Raw genomic sequence first — 25354 nt, forward strand, 5'->3', positions numbered from 1 at the left:
TAGAAGTTTCATTCTAATCTTACAAGACTTTCTTTTTTCTCAACGCAACCCACACACAGTACTGCCCACTGCAATTGTTGTATCTCATTTCTTCAGACATCATACTTATAAGACATCATACTTATTACATTTAACTGAAATAAAAAAATACAAAAGTTGATGTTCTTATTTATGTTCCCACTGATGTTAAACTGCATTCACCTCAGATGCCAATTTATTAGGAAACACCGTATTAAAGGAGGAGGCAATACTCCATCTTGCCCCACTCATTAGTAAAGCTGCCATGATCTGTGTTCCCAATCACAGCTTGGGGAATAGAGGACAATTCCCAAGAAATGCCCATCTCTGCTATCACCACAGCTAAAGCTAGTCTAAGGTATTAATTATCTATGCATATACAGTTGTGTTCACAGTTAGTCTCTTTACCTGAAGTTGTTGCAGCCCAGAACAACTCCCACAATGTTCTTGCCAATGTCATGTACGTCTCCTTTCACAGTTGCTAATACTATTGTACCCTGATAAGGATCCTGCAAGTTGAAGAAATAACACAAGAGTTAAATTACTCAGAAGCCTCAGTATGTTTGTACAGATTCTTCAACAGTGCAATCCCAATCCATGTCCCAAATTCCTTTTGTAGTAATTGCAAAGCATAGTGGAGATAATATAGTAAATTATAAAAATTATTTTAAAAGATCCAGGTAATTGAAACTTGCACATGAATTATTCTTGCAAATTGCATGGATGTTATTCAAAAATCTGTGTTTAAAAAACCAAAATAGCAGATAAAACTATTTCAGATCTGGATAGCGTTTTGTGCAGTGCAATAACTGAACTCCTAAGGTACTTCTGCTCCAAATATACACCTCACCAATAAAGAGATTAAAAAGATTAAATATTTAGAACAAAAGGGCATGAATACTCATAATAACATGCCTATCTCTGCATCAAGATCTATCTTTCAATGCAATGCTGAGAAGAACAAGGAAACAGCAACATTAGAAGGAAATTAGCATTAGAGCAACATTAGAGGAATTAGCAAAAGCTAAGAGACCATTTTTTATGCAACACAAATAGCAAGGGAGACATTTCAGTGCAGTGATCACACTACTTCAGATTACCCAAGCTGAACAAATGGGCTGGAAGAAGGATCTGCTTGAAGAAGGGAAGCTGTTCTGTCACAAGAAGGTCCTCGGTTAGATGGCATTCAGCCTGACCAAGGGTGCTACCAACAGTGCAACAGTGAAACTTCCCATAGCAGTTCTCCACCAGGACACAGGACATGGCAATACATTTTTAGTTGTATAATCACTGTTGTCATTTGGAGCAGCTCCAGGCTATAACACTGGTATGTCTGAGCTGGTGCAGAATCAGATGGCAGTAAGCAAGTACTTAAATTGTACAGAGCATATTCTATGCAGAACTACAAAATATTTTTCCAGACAGTATCTCATCTCCTTTGCAGATGGCAGAACCGAATGATTAAATCCTTCTATGAAGCATGTCATATTTCTGGACATCCTGAGTAGCTCTCTCTTTCATGAACCTACATTGCCTTCTGTAGTTGCAATATTATGGGTTAAAAAAAATCTTTATATATTACCAAGAATGATATTAGTATTTCCCATGGTCCTAACACATTTGTTGAATAAAATCCCTGGATCCCCACCAATGCTGCTGTTTACTAAAATCTATTATTTTCCCAGTGCTTCTGTTTTACAGAAGACTGGAGAACAGGGAAGGGAAGATGGAGGTCTGTAAGTCAGCCATCTCAGTACATCAACAAAAATTTTGCAGCTGAAAATAAACTGCTGGAATGTAAGAGGAATTTGGGGAAAGAGATTAATCAAGGACAGGAGAAAAAACAAAAAGTGCTGCCCCACATCGTATCACACCTAATAACAAATGATGATTTAATTAGTGATTGATATAAAAAAAAATTAATACAAATTGGATTTGCATATGAGAGGAAGAAAAATCTGTACTGCGCAGCAAACAGCATGGGCCAGAGCACATGCCACTTTAAATAAACCCTATTTAGGGCACACTGTGATTTCAATTGTCTTAAGCAAGGAGGTCCTCAAGTTCTGGGCACACATCCAAAGGGCTCCTTTTTTTTAATCTTCATAGAGATCTGCAGCCAGAGCTATTTATCCTCAAATGTAACTATCAATGCTTTGCACTTCCTGGCAGTCTGTGACTAAAACAGTCCTGGAGGTTACAGTAGCCTGGGTAACGTCAGACAGATCAGTTACCAGAGTCTGCAAATCGTTTTCCTTCAAGTCAACGTCTAACTTTGGAGACAGACGCAGTTGCTTTTATCTCACTCCCCAATTCTCTACACAGTGACAACATATTTTTGTAAGAGGAAGGCATTACATCCCTTTCCCAGCAGAAGGTAGAAGAAGTAGGAGGACAGAAGTCCTGTCTTGTCCCTCCTGTTCTCCTCAGCCACCAGAACATCTACACTTTCTTTGAGAGTGTTTGCTATCCTTTTAAGAACCTCCCAAATTCCACTTCACTTCTTATAACCAGAGAATTAAGTCCCAGATGATTCAGAGAAGATCCTAATCCAGTGTTCAGGGAAGCAATGGGGTAACAATTTTCAATGACTTCAGACAGCATCAGAACAAACCAGAAGGTGCAAAATACCAGCATTGCCATCTGAATTAAAATAAAAGGGAACAGCATGAGCTGGAGAGAGATGACACATAGAAAGGTAACTCGTGACAGCCAAAGAACAGATCCACTTGACATACAGCAGAGAAGGCATCCACAAAGAGCATGGGAAAAGAGACCAGGCATTCTCCTGCTTCCATTAAGATTAGTCAGGTTTGATTATCAGGTCATTTTTCTTTCTAAATTATTTGCTGTATTTGCTACATTTATGCTGGACAATTACAAAACATATCCACAGCAAGTACAAAGATATCATGTAAGAAGATTTCAAGGGAAGAATTAGGAATCATTCAAAAATGCATAAAAGGGAACCTAAAGGAAATACACAAATATCACAGTTTAGAAAAATTCTGCTGTTCTTCCTTTTTTGTCTGTGTTAAAAACTAGGTTCTGATTAAAGCTTTTGTGTCTCTGAGAACTCATGAAGACAAGGTAAGGTTCCACAGGACTAAGAAAACATAAATGTACATCAAACCTAAATCTGATAGTCAGACAAAGACAAGAGAAGAAGAAAAACATTTAACAACCAAAACCATAAGCACCTATCACATTATAAATATAGTAAAAACAGCAGATACGAGTAATATAAATGGGATTTTGTCCAATTCATCTCAACTCTCTTTTCTACTGAATACAGTCTTGTCAGTATGGACAAACAAGGTACATCCTGTATCTTCATTTTTCTGTTGCTCCTATCACATATTCCATTTACCAAACTTGGAAGCAGTTACTTCAAGTATATTCACAGGTAGTTGATAAAACTACTCTCAGGCATCAGCAACTGGTTGCGAAACAGGAACTGCAATAAAGGTCCACAGCAATCCAAAAATCATTGGGTACTTTAAAATATATTTTACATATCAGATAAAAAGTAATTTTCAGAAACTGGTGGCAAAACACACATGAGAAGACAACTATAGTCAGACCCTGTTTTCGTAACACTTTTCCCCTGCAAGTTGGTCATGGCTACACATGCAGTGAGCATACTATTCTATCATAACAACATCTCTTGAAGTCACAATCTGTGAAGAAAACGGGTGGAAGAAATTGGTTTGTTTAGCTGGAAGAATGATAAGGGCTATGAAATAGGGAAGAGCTGAATAAAGAGAAACATGGTGACAGGCTTTGAACATGGAAAGGGAGTTACAGAGTTCAGCAAGGGCAGAAGTAGTAGAAGCAAGTGGCAGAATCTGCCATGAAGTTAGAAGTATCATGAATAAGTAACACTAGAACTAAATGCCTACAAAATTACAAGAAATTAAGTTACATCAGTATAAAGGGCCTAAAAAGGCTTATGGCACCGATCAGGAAACTTGTGATAACACAAAATCTGCACTTTATGAATTTCAGACCAACTTCAAATTATGCCAAGATTGTCAGTTTGCGTAAGACTGCATCAACTCTCCAGGCAGTAAAAGTAATTAGTAATAAATAATTCCTATATTTGTCAGAGCATGCTGTGACAGAGTTACAGACTGTATCTTGCCTCTTCCTCTATGCTGCCTCGTTTGGCTCTCCTTTCCTCTCTTTCTTTTTCCATATAGGGAATAAGGTGGCCAACTGCTTTCTTCATAACTCGAGCAGACTTTATCACCTGCACAGATAAAGGAGGGGGGGCAGAATAAACAATAAAGACAAGGTATAGGAATAGTTTCAGTTTTCCCCTAGCTTTCTCTTATACCCATTCAAGCAACAAATGAAACTTCATTTGCAGACTCAGGTTCCAGCTTTGCAGATTATTCTGTGGCAGCAGGCTGCTGGTTGGGCTAAGGATCTACATGACACTTTCTTGCACAGTGCAGCCTCCTGGACCACTCACAACAGAACTGAAAGCTACAAACAGGTCCAGACTTGGAAGGCGCTAAATGCAGTAATTTTTATTTGGATCTTTTATCTCTCTTGCTCTTTTTCATGGGCTTAGACTTAAAAGTGTGTTTCAAATGAAGCAAAAACACTCAGGAAGAAAGGAAACAAACACATAATCCTACATAAAGGAAGTCAGGTTGCAAAATAAAACATGAAAATTGCTGCTTCTCAGCAGCAACTGAATTTTTACAATTCCTCTTATCTGAAAAAACAGCCAGCATAGAATGTTTTGGCTACATTTTACAATACTAATTTTTGCAAAACAGTAAAATATATGAAATTATTTTCTCATTACCTGAGGCAGAAACATCTTCCCCGCACCAAAAAGATCACCAACAATTTTCATGCCATTCATCAAAGGTCCTTCAATTACGTTTAGAGGTCTGGGATATTTTTCCTGATTTAATCTTGCTTCTTCTGTATCTGCAGTGACATACTTCTCAATGCCCTGGGAAAAAAATTGAGAAGCTTTTATCTTGCTAGAAATACAACTTCCATTTAGTTGCCTTCTCCCAAAAAAAGACAAAAGAAATCACACAGAAAGTACAAGTAGATGCTTTAGATACTGATAGTCTTTAAGAATACCTCAAATGTGTATTGAAAATAGGCTTTTCTTAAGAAACAAAACACTACACTTCTTAGGCATATAAAGTTATTCAAAGCAAGTCCCCACAATTAACAGATTTGTTCATTTTTCTCAACCATGCCATAAGAAAAACCCAACACTCAAAGATTGCTTCCACAGCACAAGTGCCACTCAGTGCAGTACTACTAAAGGACCAAAAAAAGCCCTAGGAAGTAAAAGCAGTATGTCACAAAGTAAAAGCAGTATGTTTCTACAAACACAGTGGAATAAAATACTAAAGATCAAAGACTTCAACTTGTGAAGTTTAAAGATAAACCACTATAGTTTTTTCTGTTATTGAAGTTAAACAGAGCAGTTAAATATATTATTAATTATTAATTAATAGCTTGTTAAAGAACAGCAGCTGAAGAACTTTTAAAGGCAAGTATGTCCCTTAAAGTCTTAGCTGAGATCATGTCTCTGAGATCTGGTGGGTAGGACAGTTTTCTGCACAGATTTACCTTTATGAGAGCGTATTCCAGCCTTTCCTCCACAGAGCTTTTACGCCACTCATCAGTCTGTACAACTTTCTTTCCTCCTTGGGCATGATTCTGAAAAAGAGAGACATCCAGAGGAGCTTGCAAGCACAAAAACTACAATTATGGACTTTACTTTTAGAAAAATTTAGGTAATTTCAATACTGAGTCATAAAATAATTTTAGACTATTCAAAAGGTTTCTTATATACATGCAAATCACGCTGCAAACACCTGAGATGTACTATAGGCACTTAGGGGGATCTACAACCCAAAGGGTATATACTTCAGTGAAAATGTAAACAAAATAAAGTAAAAAAAAAAGTTACTAAAAAAAAAAAGAAAGAGAGCAGTTTGATAATTTTTTACGCTCCTAAAAATGATGAAATTAGTAATCCTAAGGGTTTCACTTCTGGGAACATAATTTAAATTGATTCCTCGCCCGCACACTACACTTAATTTTAAAATTCTAATTAATTTGGCTCTAATTCAGTTTCTGCTGGAATAGGTTATGTTACTGCATATCACAGACGTGTTTTCAATCAGGCAGCCCACAAAACTACTGTTTGTCATGCACACAGACTGTCCCAAACCACCACATATTCTCTTTGTCTCACCCTCATGCTCCCCTTGGCTATGAACGCAGAGGCCAAAAGGGCTTCACAGTGCAAGAAAGTTCATGACCACCCACCTCAGAAAGGCTTATGGAAGAGCACCTTATCCATTAATTCAGCCATCACACTTCAGGCAAGTAATTGCTTTCCCTCGCTCAGTTACTGGACATAATCTGACATCTTTCAGGCTTTACGAACCTCATATACTTTTGAGTGCTCATCAGCAAGTTTTTAAAGATAAAGCCATGGAAACAATATCACACTCATGGGAACAGAAACCAGAACAAGTTTTCATTCATGTTTATATGAACGTTAGCTAACTTCACAGCTTCTTGTTGCCTGATTTTATTCCCCGCATACATCTAGTTTATAAAAAGGGAATGAAAGGAGGAAAATGTTGCTTGGAGATGTTGTAAAGTCCTCATTCTAAGTTAAATTAAAATTTGACTGGACACGTCCGTGGCTGGCCCTGCTTTGAGCAGGAGGGTTGTACTAGATGACCTCCATAGGTCCCTTTCCACTTCAGCCCTTCTGTGATTCATTGAAACGGTACCAAGTGCTCCTCAACCTCTGGCCAGACACTTTAGCAAGGGAACCATTCCAACCTAAAAATAACATGAAGCTGTAGGGTCGGACCACAGTGACAAGCATTATATGCAAATCTTTAAAAACAGGATGATCGTACCAAATAATGAGGATGAAAAAACCTGCCTTTGGAAGCACAACTCTCATTGTCATAAATGGAACGAAGTTTCAGTTTGAGAATGTCTGAAGCTGTATACTTTACGGAAAATGTTTTTTATTTCAATCTTCAAATGAAGACTGATGCCCTAAACCTGCAAGGATTAAGCTCCTCTTTTTTGCAACTGCGCTATTTTACTCCCACAATAAAACTACCACCACAAATAAAAGCAGAGATTCCAACAACAGCTTCCCAAACTTATAGACCTGGAAGTCGTCATCCACTTTCATTTCTACTTTTAAAGTAATCATTTCTCCATTTATTTGCACCCCTATGCCTGCAGAAACACTGCTTAAGGAATCCCTTTCTAATTCTCCTTTTTTTTTTCTTCCTCTTTATGCAACCTTGAATACCCCAGTGGTGCCACTCCACTTAAACAGACAAGATCACTCTCAGGTGAATTGCTTAGACACTACGAGCACCATCTAAAACAGCCTAAGTACAACATACAGAGAGTGTCTCCCTGTACTGGTTTGCAAAACGCTGCCACTTAATATAAAGCATGCACCACCATAGGGCAAACTACAAAGCAAATGAAACTCTGCACAGAAATAATATCTCCAGGAGCTACAAAACAGACATGCAAACTTTCTTGTGCACTTCAACCTAAGAGCCACCTAACCGAGAGAGATTTTTGCTGTATCTTCCATTCAGAACAGGATTGCACCAGTTGTCTTACGAATGATAATCTCGAAACCTTCAGTTGTATAATCTTTGTCTTTTATCACCACCGTCATTACAACATCTCAAAAACACTAAATAGCTGATCCTCATCCTGACACGTTACATGAACTGGAAATCTCTGCCACAGCTACAAACCACAAGTAACTACTTCACCTTTTACCTATACTCCAAACAAACCATTACCACCAGAGAGAAAGGTTTACTCTGTCTCCCACAGAGCACTTGTCAATTAAGTTCTAGTACCAAGACTAGCTTGGTTGGGGTTGGCCTCTTCTGGGTTTTGTTTGGGTTTTTTGTTGGTTTGTGAGGGTTTAGTTTGTTTGGGATTTTTTGCTTCTTATTTTTGTTGGGTTTTGGTGTGGGCTTTTGTTTTTTTTAAAGAATGCCTATGCAGCTTGGTCTCCTGGAGCATATGAAGAACTCTGTACCAGATCTTCCATGGCACCTACGAAATTGGAGAGTCCCAATCTGCCACACATTTCTTTTTATTCTACATTAATAACTGAAGTATTGTAGTAAATTGTCAGTAAATTCTAACACCCACTGTTATATTGACATATGCAGTTTATATTATCATCTGCAGGGAGGTGTTAAAGCCCAGGTGCTAAACTAACTACTAGTCAAAGCTTAAAACTGTAAGTTACCTGAGCATAATGTAAAAGTTTCTCTGTTGCATCAGGATCTTTGTTCCAGATTAGATTCTCACACAGTTGTAGTAATTCCTTGTGGATATCATCATACACCGGCAGATTCCCAGCATTCACAATTCCCATGTCCATGCCATACTGAAGAAAAACAGAGAATCCCAAAGAAAGGGCTGTCAGACATGGAACTGCACACCTGCCAAGTGCAAACACATGGAAGCCAAAAGCACATCATACCTTAATTGCGTGGTAAAGGAACACTCCATGCATTGCTTCTCGAATGGCATCCATTCCACGAAAGGAGAAAGACAGATTGGAAAGACCTCCACTTATCCTGGCTCCTGGCAGTGTTTCCTATAGGAAGTGCACACAGATTTTTAGAAAAGTGTTTTCCAAAAAGGAAATCTAAGCAAAGCATTCAATTCATAAAACAGTTGGCTCCTGAGCTCAGTGCATTGGCTATGCACCCTTTGTCTTCCCTGTTCCAGATCCTTCCAGTTACTTGAACTCATAAAAAGCATTTCAAATCTCTGCAGAAAAAGATATAAGTAAAGGAAAGATCCAGCCTAGTTACGCATAAGCAGCAACCATGGTTTCCATAGACATAGGTGCTATTCTGAACGCATCAGTCCTCCCACTGCAGCTTTCCGTATTTTCCCCATGCAGACCTACTTTCGGCTCTTCCTTTCCCCACTCCTCTGGAAATAGTAGCAGCCATCCTGCCTGCTTGCATGTCTCAGGAGCAGACTGGAGCTGAGCAGCTAAGCAGCCTCCCCTTCCAGGAGACCGGTGGTGACAAAATAGCCTGCTCAAGCCCCAGACTGCTACTGACAGAGGATCTCCTGACCTATCAGTGTCTTGTGAAACCCAATAGTGCAGTTTCCCTGGCTCCATTTAGGTGATGCTCTTCGCTGCTGTACTTTCTTCGACACATTTTAGCTAAATAAAAAGTCAAGTTACTGCAAAAATCCCTTTCACAGAAACAGGAATTTTATTTAAAAAGGCAGCTTTCTGCAGCTTCAAAGAGGTCCTTCTAGATAGCACATGAATGTGATTCTTACCTCACTAATTAAGGTAGTATATTTACAGAAGAGAAAGTGGATTGAAATACAGAACTACTTGAAGTTGTTCTACTGGAAATACAGTTGTATTGGGGAATGGTTGCACTTCAGAAGAACAAGCTAAGCTTATTCTTGCTAAGCTAAAATGTGTAACATTTTGCAGCGGCGTTTTGCTGTTGTTTTTGAGAGGTGGGTGTTTTACTGTTTTATGGGGGTTTGGGTTTTTAAGTAATGTCAGCAACCAATTTCAGCTTAAAATAAGCTTACAACTCACTTTTATGGTTTTAGTAGCATTGATGAAATTTATGGCATAAAGGTTATGTTCTTCCATTCCAGTTCCTATGGTCAAGATATTAGGGTCAAATATTATATCATTTGGATTGAAGTGCACTTTTTCCACAAGGAGATGATAAGCTCTGGAACAGATTGCAATCTTGGTTTCTGTTTCTGTTGCCTAGTGAAGAAAAAGAATTCTGACATGAAACTTACAGACTACACAAAAAATAAACTCTCCAGGAACCATTTACAGCTCCAGTGACTCAAGACTTAGAATCTGAACATCACAAACATTAGAAAAGGATTATATATAAGACTTTTGTATTAAAAATATCACCACCCCTATGCCTGGAGTTTTGACTCAACTCATAAAAAACAACCTCATTGCTTAATGTTTCGTCATCCTGCAAAGTTTAATATGTGGGTTTTGACATATTTAAATTAATTCACAAAGATTCCACTCTCATGCAAAACATAGTTTCTGAACTTAAAATCTCTTTTATGAAGGAAGAATTCAGCATGGCTGAATAGCAAGAGACATGCTCTTGTGTTAGTAGAGCTACACTTAAAGTTACTGGATTCCTTAAACATGTGAAGATCATAAGAAATTGCTAGAAATCAGATTCAAAAGTATTGCTAAGACTATATAGACCTTTTTGAATCAACTTTGTCAATGAAACAAAACAACTTTGTCTTGTACAAGAATAAGGAAGCCTCACACTCCTGAAAAAATACCTCTCCTTTAAAGCAACACTCACCTGTCCCACTTCATCAAAAGCCATAACAACCACAGCTGCTCCATATAATTTAATTTTCCTTGCTTTCTCCAAAAAGTCTTCCTCACCTTCCTTCAGGCTGATGCTATTTACAATGCATTTCCCTTGGCAACACTTCAAACCTGCTTCAATCACTGAAAAATTCGAGGAGTCAATGCACAACGGCACCTGTAAATAACAGAGAAGTAAGGCAGGAGAATACATTCAAGTTATGGATTACAGTTCCATGTGCTCTTTGCCCATTTGGACATAAAAATCCCATAACGCTAATCGGCATTTATGAATAAAAGTTTCCACATGATTCACTTTCCTTTAAATGCAAAACTCAGAGCAAGTTTAACCCAAGAGCTTCCATGGCAACTCAATCACATATCATATCGAGATCTCTACTTCTCCCTGTATTATCTTGTGTTTCTGACTGAGATACTCATTTTTAGAGAATGCACATTGCAGAACTACCTTTTAAAACCATCCTATATTCATAGCAACTTTAAGTTTTGTGAAAAGCAATACTGTTATGCACTGCAAATATACAGATTATGGCTCAAAAGTGCTGCAAAATGAACCTGCATTCAGCTTTTCTAACCAGTGAAAAGGACTAGCATATACTTATCTGAAAACATACAATATTAAAGCCTCTGTTTCACCCAAAGGCCTTCCCTATTACAGCACCTTTTCCTCTTGGGGAACAACTACATTTACTTATGAAGCACCTTAACTGGTTACTAAATAAAACAGTATTAACATCTTCTGAGGCAATTTACAACTCAATAAAATGTTCTTTATTGTGACTCAATTACAACCTTGGCAATATCAGGTTCTGAAGAAATCAAGTTACAAAATCTGGTCATTGCAGCAGGGCCATCCAGCATCCCATCATCCATATTGATGTCAAGAATCTGGGCCCCCATCTCAACTTGCGTTTTGGCTACACCTAGGGCTTCCTAAAGAACAAAGTAAAAAACCAAAACAACAGTCAGTAGCAGAAAATTCTAGTTTTTCTCAGGATAAGATTTCACTTCCCCAAACTAAGCATGCAGCCAAAAATTTGTAAGACATCCCATACGAAAATAAGGAAGTGGCCTCTGATGTAAAACAATACACAACAGTTGTTAATATAGGATAATATGGAATAACTAGTTTGTTCACAAAACGTGACACCAGAGACCTAAAGTGCTGGTAGTGTCACTGCCTGTAGACTGTTGGTCATATGCTTAATTGAATGGTTTAGGATTTGCATGGTAACAAGGACTTCTGATAGCACAAGATTACAGGAAAACAGTCTCTGTGATGGTATGAAATAAGGGTCTTGCATCACAAGCTCTGTTTTTTTATAACACAGGGTACTTAACTTTTGGAGACTGACATTTCTTCCAGCTGCAAAATAATCACAACTGCTAAGAAAGAAAAGTAAAGCTTTCCCTCCAGCCTACATAGTTATCTGAACACTCATGTCTGGTCACTTTCTCTTTTTTGTCATTCTGCAGAGTCCCCAACAACCTGTGTTTAAAGCTCTCTTTATTTAACAGGTCTAACCTGCTCCATGCCTTCTATGAGCTTAAGAGTCAGACTCCCTAAAAAACAAACTAAGGCAGTTTGATTGCATCAACTGTAACATCAGAACATACTCTGAGGCAGAGTCTCAGCTCTCAAGAGAAGTTACTCTACTATTTGTTTCAGCGTTACAGTAACAATTTACACCAGTAAAGAATGAGCCCTTCAGTCTCTTCATTTCTGTCCTGCAGAGGTTTCAAGAAAGTAATTACTTTCTAAGCATCTTTTTCTATACCAACTCTCATGTAGCATGCTGGAGTCAGCAAAGTATATAACAATTAGATGCAACCACAATGCTGACCAGGATTGGAGAAGGGAGGGAAAGAGCACTGACTGCACAGTGCCGCAGTCTATCCCAAAACAAATGTACCTCATATGCTGAGAGGGGATTACACCCACTTTCTTTATTCCCTTCTCTGTAAATCAAACCATAGATGCAGTACAGACCAGGACATTTTCTAAAACCTCATCAGCCATATAACTTAATAAAAATGGAAAGTCATGTTTCCTGTAATAATTGTCAAAAAAAAAAAGTCCTTGTAAAACCCTTCTATAAGCAGCTGGTAAGCAGAGAAACAAAGAACAGTGAGAAAACAAATTCTCTGTGTTTTCTTAATCTTGTAACTGGTGTAGAATAGTACTTTGTGCCAGTAAAACAAACAACTAATAACACAGTGCAATGGAGCAATGAAAAATAAGAGCATCAGTTATAAAGATTATTGTTAAAATGTATACTTCATAGTTGCCTGCCATGATGAGTTTAGCAAACTTCCGTGATCCTGCAACATTGCAGCGTTCGCCAATATTAACAAAGTTGGTGTATGGCCCAATCCTGAATGGCTCCAGACCTTAAAAAGATATTTTTTAACATATTTTTAAAAACAGGAAAGAAAAAACTCTGTAAGAAAGACAAAATCCCTTTTTTAAGTTGTAAAATAGAGGTCTGTCTCTTTTAAGAATAGTGATTTCTCAGCATGTCAGTGCTCTAACGAGCAACTAGCAAAGCAATGCAAAGAAATGAGTTTCGACATATATGCCTTCCTCAGTAACAGTCAGTAATTTACCTGACCTGCAAAAAAACAACAGCCAACTTGTCCAATATAAAACTGAAGCTATGATTTTTGGACATCAGTGTGTATGCACATACACACCTTCTTTCAACTTTCAACTATGTTACACCATGACTCTACCACCATAAGAGAAGCAGCAGCCCATTGAAATGACTAACAAGGACAGCTTTTAACTATGTACCAAAGTTCAGAGAAACAAGGTAAGTTGGACCCTTGGGTAGCAGGCAATGCAGAAGCAAACAAACTACAGCAGAACCAACTAAGCTAATGCATGACATAACAGGCCAAACATGATTTATTTTGTTTGCACTAAACTGACTTGACTTTGAGATTAAAATAACAGACCAAAATGAAGGTAGTGTTTTACTTCAGTGCATGGCTCAAAGGCTTAAAAGAAGGCCCTGACTATGGAACACAGAGATCTAGACTTTGCTAAAACAAAAGATGTTCTAGACCTAGATGTACTGCTGGAACACAGCTCCAGTATGACTGAATCAACATCTGAGGCAACACAGGGCAGCTCTCTCACAGCAGGGATACCAGCATCTTGTCCCAGCTCTACCATTAACTACAGTCAAATTACCTGATCTCTCTGTGCTTGACCCTGCCATGTTGCAAAGTGAGGATAAAGATACTTCACCATTACAAAGTGACTGAGACTTGCAGAGTAAATATGCTGGCTTGATTATGTTATACGAGATTTCAATAAAATGTTCCATTAGTCCTTTGGCCAAAACAGTAAGATTTAGATCTGGTTACACATGCATAAGCTTGCTGGATTCAGGTAGAACTGGACATTCATAGTGTTGTGCTGGTCATCAGAAAACGGCTAATAAATTTATAAAGGAAACTTTTGTTAGTTATAAAACTCAAACTGTTACACTGTTTTACCTGACAGCAGCATGCATCCTTGAGAGAGAGAAGGTGGAACACGAGGCTTACAGAATTTCACAGCTTCAGCAATTTTCCTGAGTTACAAAAAGAAGAAAGTAAAGACAAAAGTTTTCAACTAAAATTAAATCACTTCAGACAAGAGTCAAACAGAACATACTAGACAGATACCTATATTTGCAATTTAGTCCTGTAGCAGACAAGACTAATTAGCTATTTTCACTTTGTGAGGCCAAAGGCAAAAACATACTCCCAGAAGATCCTATCATAGCTATTTGCAGGGAATGTACAAGGCTGAAGGTTTTTCAAATACAGAGATACTATAACAACGGGCCACTTGAAGGATATCAGAACCACATCAACTTTTACCATATTCATGATTTGCTGAGCTGAGCAATTGCTGATGACAGCAGCAAAACAACTCAACAAGGGACAAACACTGTTTTGTACTGAGAAAAGTTTCTCAGATGCCAGAGTGACTCATGCTGTTCACGTTCACTTTTTTTCACTCCAGTCAAGAGTGACCACACAGTGTCCTCTAAACCTTTACATGCCACTTCTTCCCGGTTTATATCAGGGTAAAAATGAATCACAACGGCCCCTTCTTTTTCAATCTTAAGTGAAAAAGGGACGCTTTCCCACTGACTTATTTCCAATAAGAAAGATATGAAATGTTCCTTCTGACTAGCCAGGACTAGCACCAGCTGTATGGCATTCCTAGATCTTCTGTTCAGGCATTTCCACAACACATCCACACAACTTCCTTCTTTCTAGCACCTTAAGCTTCACCTTGTGGTTAAGATTGCCAGAAAGAGAAAGAACGCAGAGATGGGAAGTCTATTCTATCCAACAGTATAGAGGGAGAAGTAATTCCAACACAATTTTAGATGACAAAACCACAGACGTATAATCCTTGTTTGAGCCATGCCTCTACTCATTCTTCATGATACACACAACTATGAAAGTCAGGTTGTTCCCACTCCATATATTGCTCCTATTGGCATTGAAGTGATCCATCTTTTCAGGAAACCCTAAGACAAACCATGGAATATTGTTCCACAGAAACAGCACTTAGTTTACTTCTCAGTCCACTATAAGCTGTAGCACATGAGGTACCTGATATGTGCTGGTGTAGTACCACAGCAACCTCCAACTATGTTGACCAAACCATCCAAAGCAAAAGTCTGTAAAAGGGAAGGAAAGAGAATTTTGTTCCAAGTTAATAAAGGTATCTCTTTTAATATATATATATACATTTAAATATTTTTCTCCATCTGTAAAGCAATTCAGAGAGATCACAAGAAAAGCACTAAATTAAAAAAACAAAACAATCAGCACTATATCTTCTCTTTAGGATTTGTTTTGAGACATGGATTCCCAAGGCTAACCAGCAATTTCAACATCCAATTTTAAGAAACTACATTTGAATTTGGCCTATTTTATACTGAAGCCCCAGATGAAAACTTGGATGAGTATCAAAAACTAGTCATACTATATTATAAAAGGCCATTAACATGCAGCAAATACTGTGTTCTCACTGACACACTGCAGCTCCAGACACAGATCAAGCGGCATGTGGAAGGACACCCTGCACTGGAACACCACCAATATCAGTGGTTCCTGTACACACAACTCGGTAAAATCCTGCCAGGTTCATAAAGAACGCTCAGCTTTTTGAACCAATTCCCAAATGTAAAAGCAAGAACGTAGGAGTGCAATGAGTAACACCTACAGATCAAGCTGCAGGAAAGCTTAGTGTACGACATGAAATTAAGTAGGGTTTTCAGTCTCCTAAGTAGTTTAGTCCTAATGTGATATCTCAAATCACTATCAGCAAATTGTCTATAAATAATCCAACTGACATATACAGCCACCTGAAGAAAAAAAATCAAACCACAATACTGTAACAAATATGCATAGAATACAAGCAAAAGTTCTTGTCTACTAGTATGTCAGATATGACAAACTCACAAGAAGTATTTCATACCTTTATATGCTTGGCAGTCACTTCTGGAGTTTCATCATAACCACCAAAAGTATTGGGGAGACCTTGAAACATGATTTTTTTAGTATTACAATTTGTTTAAAGCCCACAAGAACAGAATTAAATTCCATAAAAGGCACATTTAAAGTAGCTACAATTATAAGAGGACTAAAATGCCTCATCACCCTTGCAAGCCTTACTCAACAGGTTATTAGTTATTTAAGAAAGCATTCTGGGTTCACTGTCATAGAACTAACAACAGTTACTTTCAGCAGTTTAAAACATTCTTACTCTCTTTTTAAAAGTAAAAACAATCATCTTTTCAAGCTACTTCAACTCTATTTTTGCTAATGAGATGGAACAGGTTAGTTACATTTCATGTGCCTGTAAGCATAGGAACATGTGCACCAACACACCTGCGTTGGGGTAACAGATGATGTAGGCTGTGGTACATTTTCCAATTGTTTCAATGAATGGACGCATTTCAACTGCCCCTAAAGCACAATTTAAGCCAATACTGGAAAATAAATTTTCAAAAAATTATGTTGAAGTAAAAACACCTTTTACACACAAGACAGATGAATGTTAGTGCTGGCAACTGCTAACTCCCACAATCATCTAAAACAAAACCAACCTGATCTCCAATTTCTTTACTCATCATCATCAATACAGCAAGACTGCAAAAGGAGAAGCCTTCAGGTGGAAGAAAAGTATGAGAGGGAAAGGGGCTGGACTGAATTGAACTGGAAACAGTAAATCAAGATTTCATTTCAAAATCCAGGAGGAAAGTGGCAGCATTTTGACAGCAACTGCAGCAACACGATGGCTCTGTATTTTCTAGGTGAGAGAGAGAACAAGTGGAATGAGACCGACAGATTGGAAAGAAGTCTTGAGCTACAAGAAAAAGTATGAAAAAAGGTTGAAAAAGCAAGACCTGCTTCCAGCTGCTAACTCATCATTTTCTTTCGAAATTATACATAAATTATGTCAACCTTGGAAGAGACCAAGAGCCACCCCCAAGATGCCTCATGGCAGCACTAAGCCTGGGCAACTGAATCTGCTGTATCTTAGTAACCGGGACAGCACTAAGGCAGAAATATTTTTGAATGAAAAAGCTTCTTAAACAATTTTACCAGTATAAGAGATACAACCACATTTTTTTTCATTCAATGAGAGATACATAAATGAGACTTGCACTCAAAATGTTTCCACTTGTATTACATAAAGAAATTTCTCTTTCAGAAACTATGTAAGAGATCTCTTACATATGTTTCCTGATCTTTCCATACCATTCTAGAAATCACCTTATGCTCCAAAGTGCTCATAGTGCTGCTGGAAGACACAGAAAAGTTTTCTCCTTTCCCAGAATAACAGTCTCAGGCAGGATGCAAGCTAACCCACTAAAACAGGAATGGCTAACAGTCACATCTGCCAAATAACAGAGCCACAGAGGCTGCCTTGGAGGTGGCCAAGTTAATTAAGTGCCTGTATACCCTCTTAGTTTCACAGAGGTCAAAAGCAATAAAGCTCTGAACAGGACTGGGAGCACAAAATGAGTTTTGACTTTTCCCATGTTTCCAAGGAGTAGGCAGGGCCTTGGTAAGTGCTCAAGTTGTAGCAATAAATGCTTGCAGTCAGATTCACCTGTTGAACAGAATGACAAATCCTTAAGATCTGAGGGGCTCATAGGAACATCCAAACCCAGGGCCTTGAACATCAGAGTCACAGACCAAGACCAAATAATACACAAACCCCTTCTTCCAATAGCTTAGGAGTGAGGGAGTTGTTTTTCTTTGGGGGAGTTGTTATATATGTTTGTTTTTTTAAACATATATATTTGTTTGTGTCTTTTAAACAGCCAGCCTTACCTTCAAAGTGCTTTCTCTAATACATCTCATATTGGCCAGAAAAACTCGACAACAATGCTTTTATTCTCATTTCCCAATTTGGTGTTTACATATATTTGAATCCATCATACAGATCCCCTGGATACAAATAGTATGCACAAGGAATACACAATTCATTACAGCAATGAGGCTCTGGAATTTATTCCAAGTGGGAGCTCATCCCTCAAGCTTTTCAAAGCAAAGCAAGGTAAGAATGGTTAGCAAGACTATCCTTATCAAATGCAGACAAATGCAACGTATTTCTTACTGTTAAGTCATTCAATTTACAAGCTTTCAGCTCATACTCCCCCACACTACAAACTGCCTGAATGATTACCCATTACAGAGGTTGCTGACAAGTATGTCCATGACCATGACACAATCCAAGCATTAGCTGTCTCAAAACTGTAGCACAGACATGCAAATTCATTCAGAAACAAAAAGTAGCTTCTGTGGCCAGTATCATCTCCCCACAGCACTTAACAACATCATGAAAGAAGATGTGAGAAAAGCAAACTGTTAACTATGCCTTAAGAGCCAGCAGCCTTGAGCCAGATTGCTGGTATGCCATCACTGCTACCCTAGTGTAATAACCATCACACATTCATCTCAAACATCTCCTCCCTCCCTTGCTCATTTCTTCACAGCAGTCACACATCAACTCCTAAGGCTGCAGAGTGCCCTTGGGATCAATACAAAACCCACATTAGGGCCTGAAACTCAGTGTAAGTCTCCTTAAAACTACCACAGTAGAAACAACCATAGGATCTCAACACATCTGAGCATCTTTCATGGCAAGCCGCTTGCCACACATCTTTCAGCACTTAGTAAGCACAGTTCACGAGCTTCTCAGCTACCACCTCTATCAACCAGACATAATGCTCACACTTTTTAGGGTGGACTCCAAAACAAACTGACTTAAGGATGTCAAATAACACTAAAGAGGGCACAGAAAACCTAAATAGAAACATGTGAACACACATAACAAGATTCCTAGCATACTACTATTAATCAGCTTTTTTACAACCCTAAAGCCACTCTGTACCAATCTGGCCATAGAAACAACACTGAATGCAATCTGTTCCCACTAAAACCCTTCTGCCACAGTGTTGTACAGTAGCCTTTACATAAATGAGAAACATGTCCTAAGCATTCAGTCCCATACGATAGTTTTTATGAAGTATGCTTTAATAAATTCTTGATTTCTTCTCCAGTGCCCTTCTCTTGAGAAGCAAGAGTTAGAGAAAGATTATCTGAGACAGACTCATGCCAAATATGGATCACCAGGCTGTGATGCTGAGAGGAGTCAACTACTACACTGTTCCAAGAGCCTCCATATGTTACTTCTGGAACACCGTCTGGTCTGGGAAAGTGGAGCCTCAAGGGCAGTCAGGAAAGCTGTGAATGCAGTCTTCTGCTTTTGTATCACTGAGATGACAGATTGCGCAGTTTAGCTGGAATTTTGTTGTAAAAACAAACAATGGCTCATCACAATGTGCATGGTGTGCACTACTAACAGTGACTTAGTGATCCTAGATAGAACATCTTAGGAAAAAAATCTATTTCCTGTCTAAGTTTTTGTGTGAAGAACCAACTTGAGAGTAAAAATGGTAAAGTGGGAAGAGGAGGCAAGAAGACGATAGAACAGGATACAGAAACACAAAAGAATAGGGAAACAGGGAACACTATTCAAATGGGCATGCAAAACCTTGTACAATAACCAAATCTGCCACATTATCCATTTGCGCAGAACTCAACCTCATGCTTATTTCAACTTTTCTGTCTGAAAAGAAAAGAATGCAAGTAAATGAAGGCATCAGGAGCTCTCAAAATAACTATGCACATCCTTGAGAAAAATACTCAGACCACATTTTTGTAAGAGGTCAGTAAAAAGAACACTGTAATGATATCTTAACAATTTTCTCATTCAAGACACCCAGAAACATTCCCAGCTGGCACTGCTTCCCTCTAAGAAAGAGATGTAAGCCCTGCCTTACAAGTACCAGGGATTGGCTCCTCGGACAACCCAAAAATAGTAGGAGATAGCAAACTACAGTTTCAGATTTTGACTTAATTGTGATTTCACTGTAAACACAAACCCCCAGATTATTTAAAGCAATTAATTAAAAATTCAGCTGACTTTAGAAACAATTTCTGCTGAGGGAATGACAGCAGAACATGTTAGCAATGCATATGAGTAAATACGATCAGAGTTTGTATAGCTTCCATTTAGATGCAAGTAGAGCGTTAAAATAGAAAAGAATCACAATTTACAGATAACTTACTAAAAGAAGAAATGATACATTTCCTTACCAAAGTGGCTTACTGTGGGAAACACTAATGACAAATGCCTCTCCTGTCTGGCCTGAGAGGGTACGCCCACTCTTATCCACAATGGTTCCAGAAACCTAAATATCAATTGAACACAGAGAAAGGAGAATTAAATGCACAAAAAAATTAAGAACTTAAATGGTTGAACTGCTATAAGTCAAAGAAGAGGGACCTGTGCTCCTCTCAAAGGGATAAGACACAACCCAAACAGAAAAATGAAACCTCATGCTACTTGAAAATATGGCAGACTTTGCTTAATTTCATCCTTCAAGCACTGGTTCTTATTGTCCCTAAGACAGAAAGCCTGAAAAAAAAAATCATCATCAGACCTTTCCTGCAGAAATACAAAGAATGAACTGGACTGAAGTCATTCCTCCGTCTTCAGCTTGATCAGCTGGACAGAGCTACCCAAGGCTGATTTTACAAAGCTCTTCATGTAAGAGGTTTTATTTTCACAATCATGTGAAAAAAGTGCATTTTCAATACACTAATTTCCTTCATTTCAAAGCACTTTAATCAACTGCCATCTCAGCTTGTTCACAAATTAAGCTTAAGCATTTGTAAAATATTAAAATATACTTACAAATATGGGTCGGGGAGCATATTCTTCTTCAAACAACATCTGGAGTGCAAAAAGAGCTGCCTACAGAAGAATATGTTGCAAAATATTAATTATGCTTTGGGAATTCTTCAGTTTGTTGTTTGGAAGGTTTTTTGTTTCTGTGGGTTTGCTGCCTTTTTCTTTAATTATTACTTTTTATGGCTGTTTATGCAACTTGCTGCCTTATATGGCCTGCCAGAACTTACTACACTCAAGAAGTTTTACCCTTACCTCTAACATTTTCTAGATGTTCCAAAACACATCTTGGTACCAAGTAGAAAGGAAGTATCACAGGGTAACCAAATAAGACCAAGACTATTCTGAAACCAAAATCATATCAGCAAGTACTTCTCCCTCACATCTGCAACACAACCCTCGCCCCAAACATGGTTCTATGTACTATCCTCAGTACACACTCACTGCCCTTTTGTCTGTTCAGATATCCAGTTCCAAAGGGTTCTAATCTCCACAAATTTTTACAGTAAGGACTGTAAGTGACTCCTCAGAAGGTCCTGAAAATGTCCTGCCTCCTTAGGGTAAGAAAGCTGCATGTGAACAGGAGCTCAGCATAACATTAAGCCTACAGGTTCCTAGCCAAACCTCCATCATGACTGGTCAAATCTGCAAACGATAAGTCATGCCACTGAATACATTAATAAGCCTGTGGCAAAAGTCTAAAGAAATGCCATGTGCACATCCAGCCAGACTTTTCCATGTAAAATTGCAAGACAGTTTTAAGCACCCTAACTCCACCACCTGCACTGAGCAGTTATTAGATAAAGAAGGAGGTGTCAAAATCACATGAAATGTGGCATATTTCAACATTTTCTTCCTTCTCTTTTACCCTTCTAAGCCTCTATTCCAATTGTTCTTTTTTAAACCTGATGTCAGAGTTCTCCCCAAAAAACACCTTTTAATAGAACTCTCTTACAAGCCTTTGCACATCTGCAACCAGATACACTGGACATTCCCTCTCCAGTGTGCATCACAAGCATCCTTTCGGCAGACAAGCTTATACTGAAAAATACAAACATCAGATGCCACTGGAGATGGTTTGCAATACAGTAGAGCTTCTGGGAATAAGCAGACAGCTGGCACAGACAGCCAGAACGATACAAATGGCACATATTAAAAGGCAAAGGAAGCATTCTGGAAAAGGCTGATTAAAAGCCATCTCCTCATATTCTACCCATTTGCTATCAACTGAAGAGTCTTTTCATGTATTTAGTAAGCACTAGCTGATAGCTCTTAAAAAATTTCCTTACTTGTATTACTGAGGTGGGTTTTTTCCAGAAGTCTCACCTTAGCATTGGCGGTATCAAATATGGTTTCCACTAACAAGATATCAACTCCTCCATCCAAAAGTCCTTTGGCTTGTTCCTTATAGGCTTCCACCAGTTCATCAAAAGCTGTAAAACAGGAAGGATGTTAATTTTATCTGAAGGTATCTCTTACAAGACCACCGCCTAAGTTAAATAATTCAATGGTTATAAATACTTATGTTCCTGTAATCTGGTCTCTCCACAGATGGTGACACGGAGAGTGTCCTGTTTGTTGGACCCATGGCTCCAGCAACATATCTCCTAATTCCTAAACAAAGACATGGGAGGAGGAAAAAAGGGAAAAAAAAGAAAAAAGGAAAAATAAGGAAACTAAACAATTTACTTCTGGCTTTACAATGACAGTTAATATAAAATATCTCCAAGGACACCAAGACATGCATATCATTCAGACAGAAGAACATCTATGAAAAGGGCAATTGGTTCAATGAATTTTTCTTCTAAGAATCATTTGTCTCTGACACAGGAAACTACACTGAATTACTTTAAAAGCACAGCACAGAACTGTCCTGGCATTTTTCACTAGACAACCTTATTTGAATATTCCAGCATGTGCCATAAAAAACCCTACTTTTTGAAAGCATATTTCAAATCTTACATTCTTATTGCATACCATAAATCACATCAGTAAGGTGTTATCTGGACAGCAGCAGCACTGTTAGCTTGAAACACAGTTTGATTGTAGAATACAAGCAGAAATTACTAGTCTTTGAAAGACAGCACTGCCTACAGCAATAAATGAGCTAAAACCCCCCTCACATAATGCCTGGAAGATAAAAGACTGAACATTTACAGATGACAGTCACATACTAAGATCGTTCCAGTAGCTGCTGAATAAAGTTAAACCACCAGCCATACACTAGGATTAGCAGGTAATCCATGTTTAACTACAATCAGCTATCCTAGTTTTGCAGTACAAAGACTTGTGCTGTACAAATCTAAGGAACTTCTAATGGTTCCTGCTGAGTTTATTTTCTCTAAAACACATCTGAAGATGTGTATCACCCACAGTCTAAAACAGGCACAGGACAGCTATCCTGCACAACCCATTAAGGACCAGATCCTTCAAACATGATGAAATTAGTGTGATATGAATAGAGATATAAAATTGCTGCTACTGTGCCTAACTTGCAGACATGCAAAGTCTCATGTTATGTTCCCATCATGTAAAACATCCAGCTATCCTCTTGTTAGCAACATTTCAAAGATTGTAGCGAAACAGCCAAAACCACAAATGAGTAAGAAATTAAAATAAATACTGCTTACCTGTCTGAGCAGTTACAGTGTCCGCTGCTTTTCTGGCTACCTGTGCAGAGACTCTGTTTAACCGATATGCCTGGAACAATTACAGAAAATTACTGAGCAACATTTAGTTGAGCACAGCCTAAGTCATTCTCAAAGAAACACAACACTTCATTCAGTAGCTCACTGTACAATCTGACGGGTCCCCAGGTCACACAAATATATATAAGCACTATTACAGTGTTTCAAAAGGAACAGCTCTATACATCTCAGCAACACAGTTACACGGCAGGTGTCATCCCACACATGCCCCAGCCAACAACTGCTAATCATAAAATTTCAATCTGTAAGGTACTGATTAAATCCTGCTGAAGACAACAGAAGCTGAAGAACAGGACTTTGATGATAAAAGTAACCTACTTTTAAATTCACTTTTTATTCAAGCAGCATATTTCCAAGTATTTTCTTTCACATATTTCTTCAAATTCTCAAAACAACAAAGAATAGGTATGACAAATGTAAGCCAGAAAGGACTTCTACACACACCAACACAAACAACACACAAATTGTGCTTCCAAGAAAAAAGTAGATCCATTGTGGTATGTCGGAAGGACTGAAGCAAAATATCCCTGTTCAGAGAACTGATTCTGTGAATGCTCAAACAAAATCTAGGACTAATTACTATTGCCTTTGTCAACGAGAAGTACACTATATCTGTGAAACAGCAAGTACAATTGTCCACAGCAGTGCAAATGAGTTACAACCCCATCGCATGGCTCAAGAGGCAGCATGTAGCCAATAAACACAGTAGCAAATGAACTCTGGGGCTATGCTAATCTTGGCTGCTGATAGCAAAAAAAAAAACTTTTTTAATATCTTAATATGTAAATAGTTCAGCATTCTTACCAAATACTCAAGGCCATAGTCAGCCTGTGCAACTCGGGTGCTGCTGAAAGTGTTAGTTTCAATGATGTCAGCGCCTGACAGCAAGTATTCCTGCAAGATATGAAAGAAAAAAGCTCCAAAAGACCTCCAGACATGAGACACAGAATGAAAGTAGCCCAATTCCTTTGTCCCATTCAGTTGATAAAGTCACAAATCATCTCCTATTTCAAGGTAGATCAAACTCTAAAGGCCTTATTCTAAAGCACAGGGCCAAAGCTATGGAAATGTTCCACGGAAACAATTTTCAGAATTTCAGTGTCAGCCACACTTTTCTATTAAGAAGTGACATTTATAGAGTCACCTCTGCCACGAAGTCCAGCACCTGGAGCACATTCTAGATTTCTGCACGCAGTCCAATTCCCACTAGCAATCAAGGGTTGCTGTGGGCAGTCTCAGAATTCCAGTTAAACAACAACAGAATACAAGCTTAGAAGAATTAGGTTTTGTGCAGATCTTATTTAAAGTTTAACTAATGGCCAAGATTCACAAAACATTTAAGTCTTCTGCTCCACTTTGTCTAATTCCCACTGAAATAAACTGAAATCAATGCAAACTGAAATATTTTTGCAGATTCTTTCCTGCATTTTTATAACCTCTATCAGTTGCCCTCCCCCCTCCCTAACTTCTCTTTCTGATCCCTTTGAATGCTTACATGATCCTTGCATATTCAAGGAAATTAAAACACTTGAAGTGCTAGTAAGTCAAAAATACTGATGCAGCCATTAAACATAAACCACTCAGACTTTCCTATAAGAGTAAGATGAACTCAGTGAGTTCAACACTGCAAATAAAGTCTTCATTCAACTGACAGCAGAAAATAATTAAACTTGCTTTAAAACATATTTTTCTGCAAACAAATATGCTTTCTCACAGCTCCTCCTGAAAACGTACGAAAGTACCTACAAATAACTATACGAAAATATACAAGCTCTTACATGTCCACTAATAATCAAGTAATTAAGTTTCTGAAAAACATCTAAACATGTTAAATGTGTCCATCTTTTTACTAGATTTTGTTTAGTTCATATCTGTCATTTTAGCAAAAGCTCTTTGACTTTACTGTCTACCACC

General features: G+C 38.2%; 1 protein-coding gene across 5 annotated transcripts in view; it reads right to left on the reverse strand.

The window, feature by feature from the left end:
- The window catches only part of MTR (5-methyltetrahydrofolate-homocysteine methyltransferase), a 48839-nt gene that overhangs the window by 16095 nt on the left and 7390 nt on the right, over positions 1–25354 (reverse strand). For 2 of the 5 annotated variants that reach the window (XM_027750458.2, XM_027750459.2), the window contains exons 3-22: positions 24245–24334; positions 23363–23432; positions 22254–22346; positions 22059–22165; positions 20739–20798; positions 20138–20232; positions 16355–16455; positions 15942–16003; positions 15071–15138; positions 13955–14031; positions 12729–12841; positions 11243–11383; positions 10422–10607; positions 9662–9841; positions 8564–8680; positions 8327–8467; positions 5629–5718; positions 4838–4990; positions 4163–4270; positions 427–527 (exon numbers count right to left, since the gene is read on the reverse strand). In XM_027750458.2, coding sequence (XP_027606259.2) covers positions 427–527; positions 4163–4270; positions 4838–4990; positions 5629–5718; positions 8327–8467; positions 8564–8680; positions 9662–9841; positions 10422–10607; positions 11243–11383; positions 12729–12841; positions 13955–14031; positions 15071–15138; positions 15942–16003; positions 16355–16455; positions 20138–20232; positions 20739–20798; positions 22059–22165; positions 22254–22346; positions 23363–23432; positions 24245–24334 — 2153 coding nt within the window. Of the gene's footprint in view, positions 1–426; positions 528–4162; positions 4271–4837; positions 4991–5628; positions 5719–8326; positions 8468–8563; positions 8681–9661; positions 9842–10421; positions 10608–11242; positions 11384–12728; positions 12842–13954; positions 14032–15070; positions 15139–15941; positions 16004–16354; positions 16456–16572; positions 16770–20137; positions 20233–20738; positions 20799–22058; positions 22166–22253; positions 22347–23362; positions 23433–24244; positions 24335–25354 lie in introns of those variants that run through there. The other 3 variants (XM_027750460.2, XM_027750461.2, XM_039379074.1) reach the window with 3 other exon arrangements.

This window comes from Pipra filicauda, unplaced genomic scaffold (genome assembly GCF_003945595.2).
Source record: "Pipra filicauda isolate LSUMZ 115617 unplaced genomic scaffold, ASM394559v2 scaffold154_size2910363_pilon, whole genome shotgun sequence".
NCBI lineage: Eukaryota > Metazoa > Chordata > Aves > Passeriformes > Pipridae > Pipra > Pipra filicauda.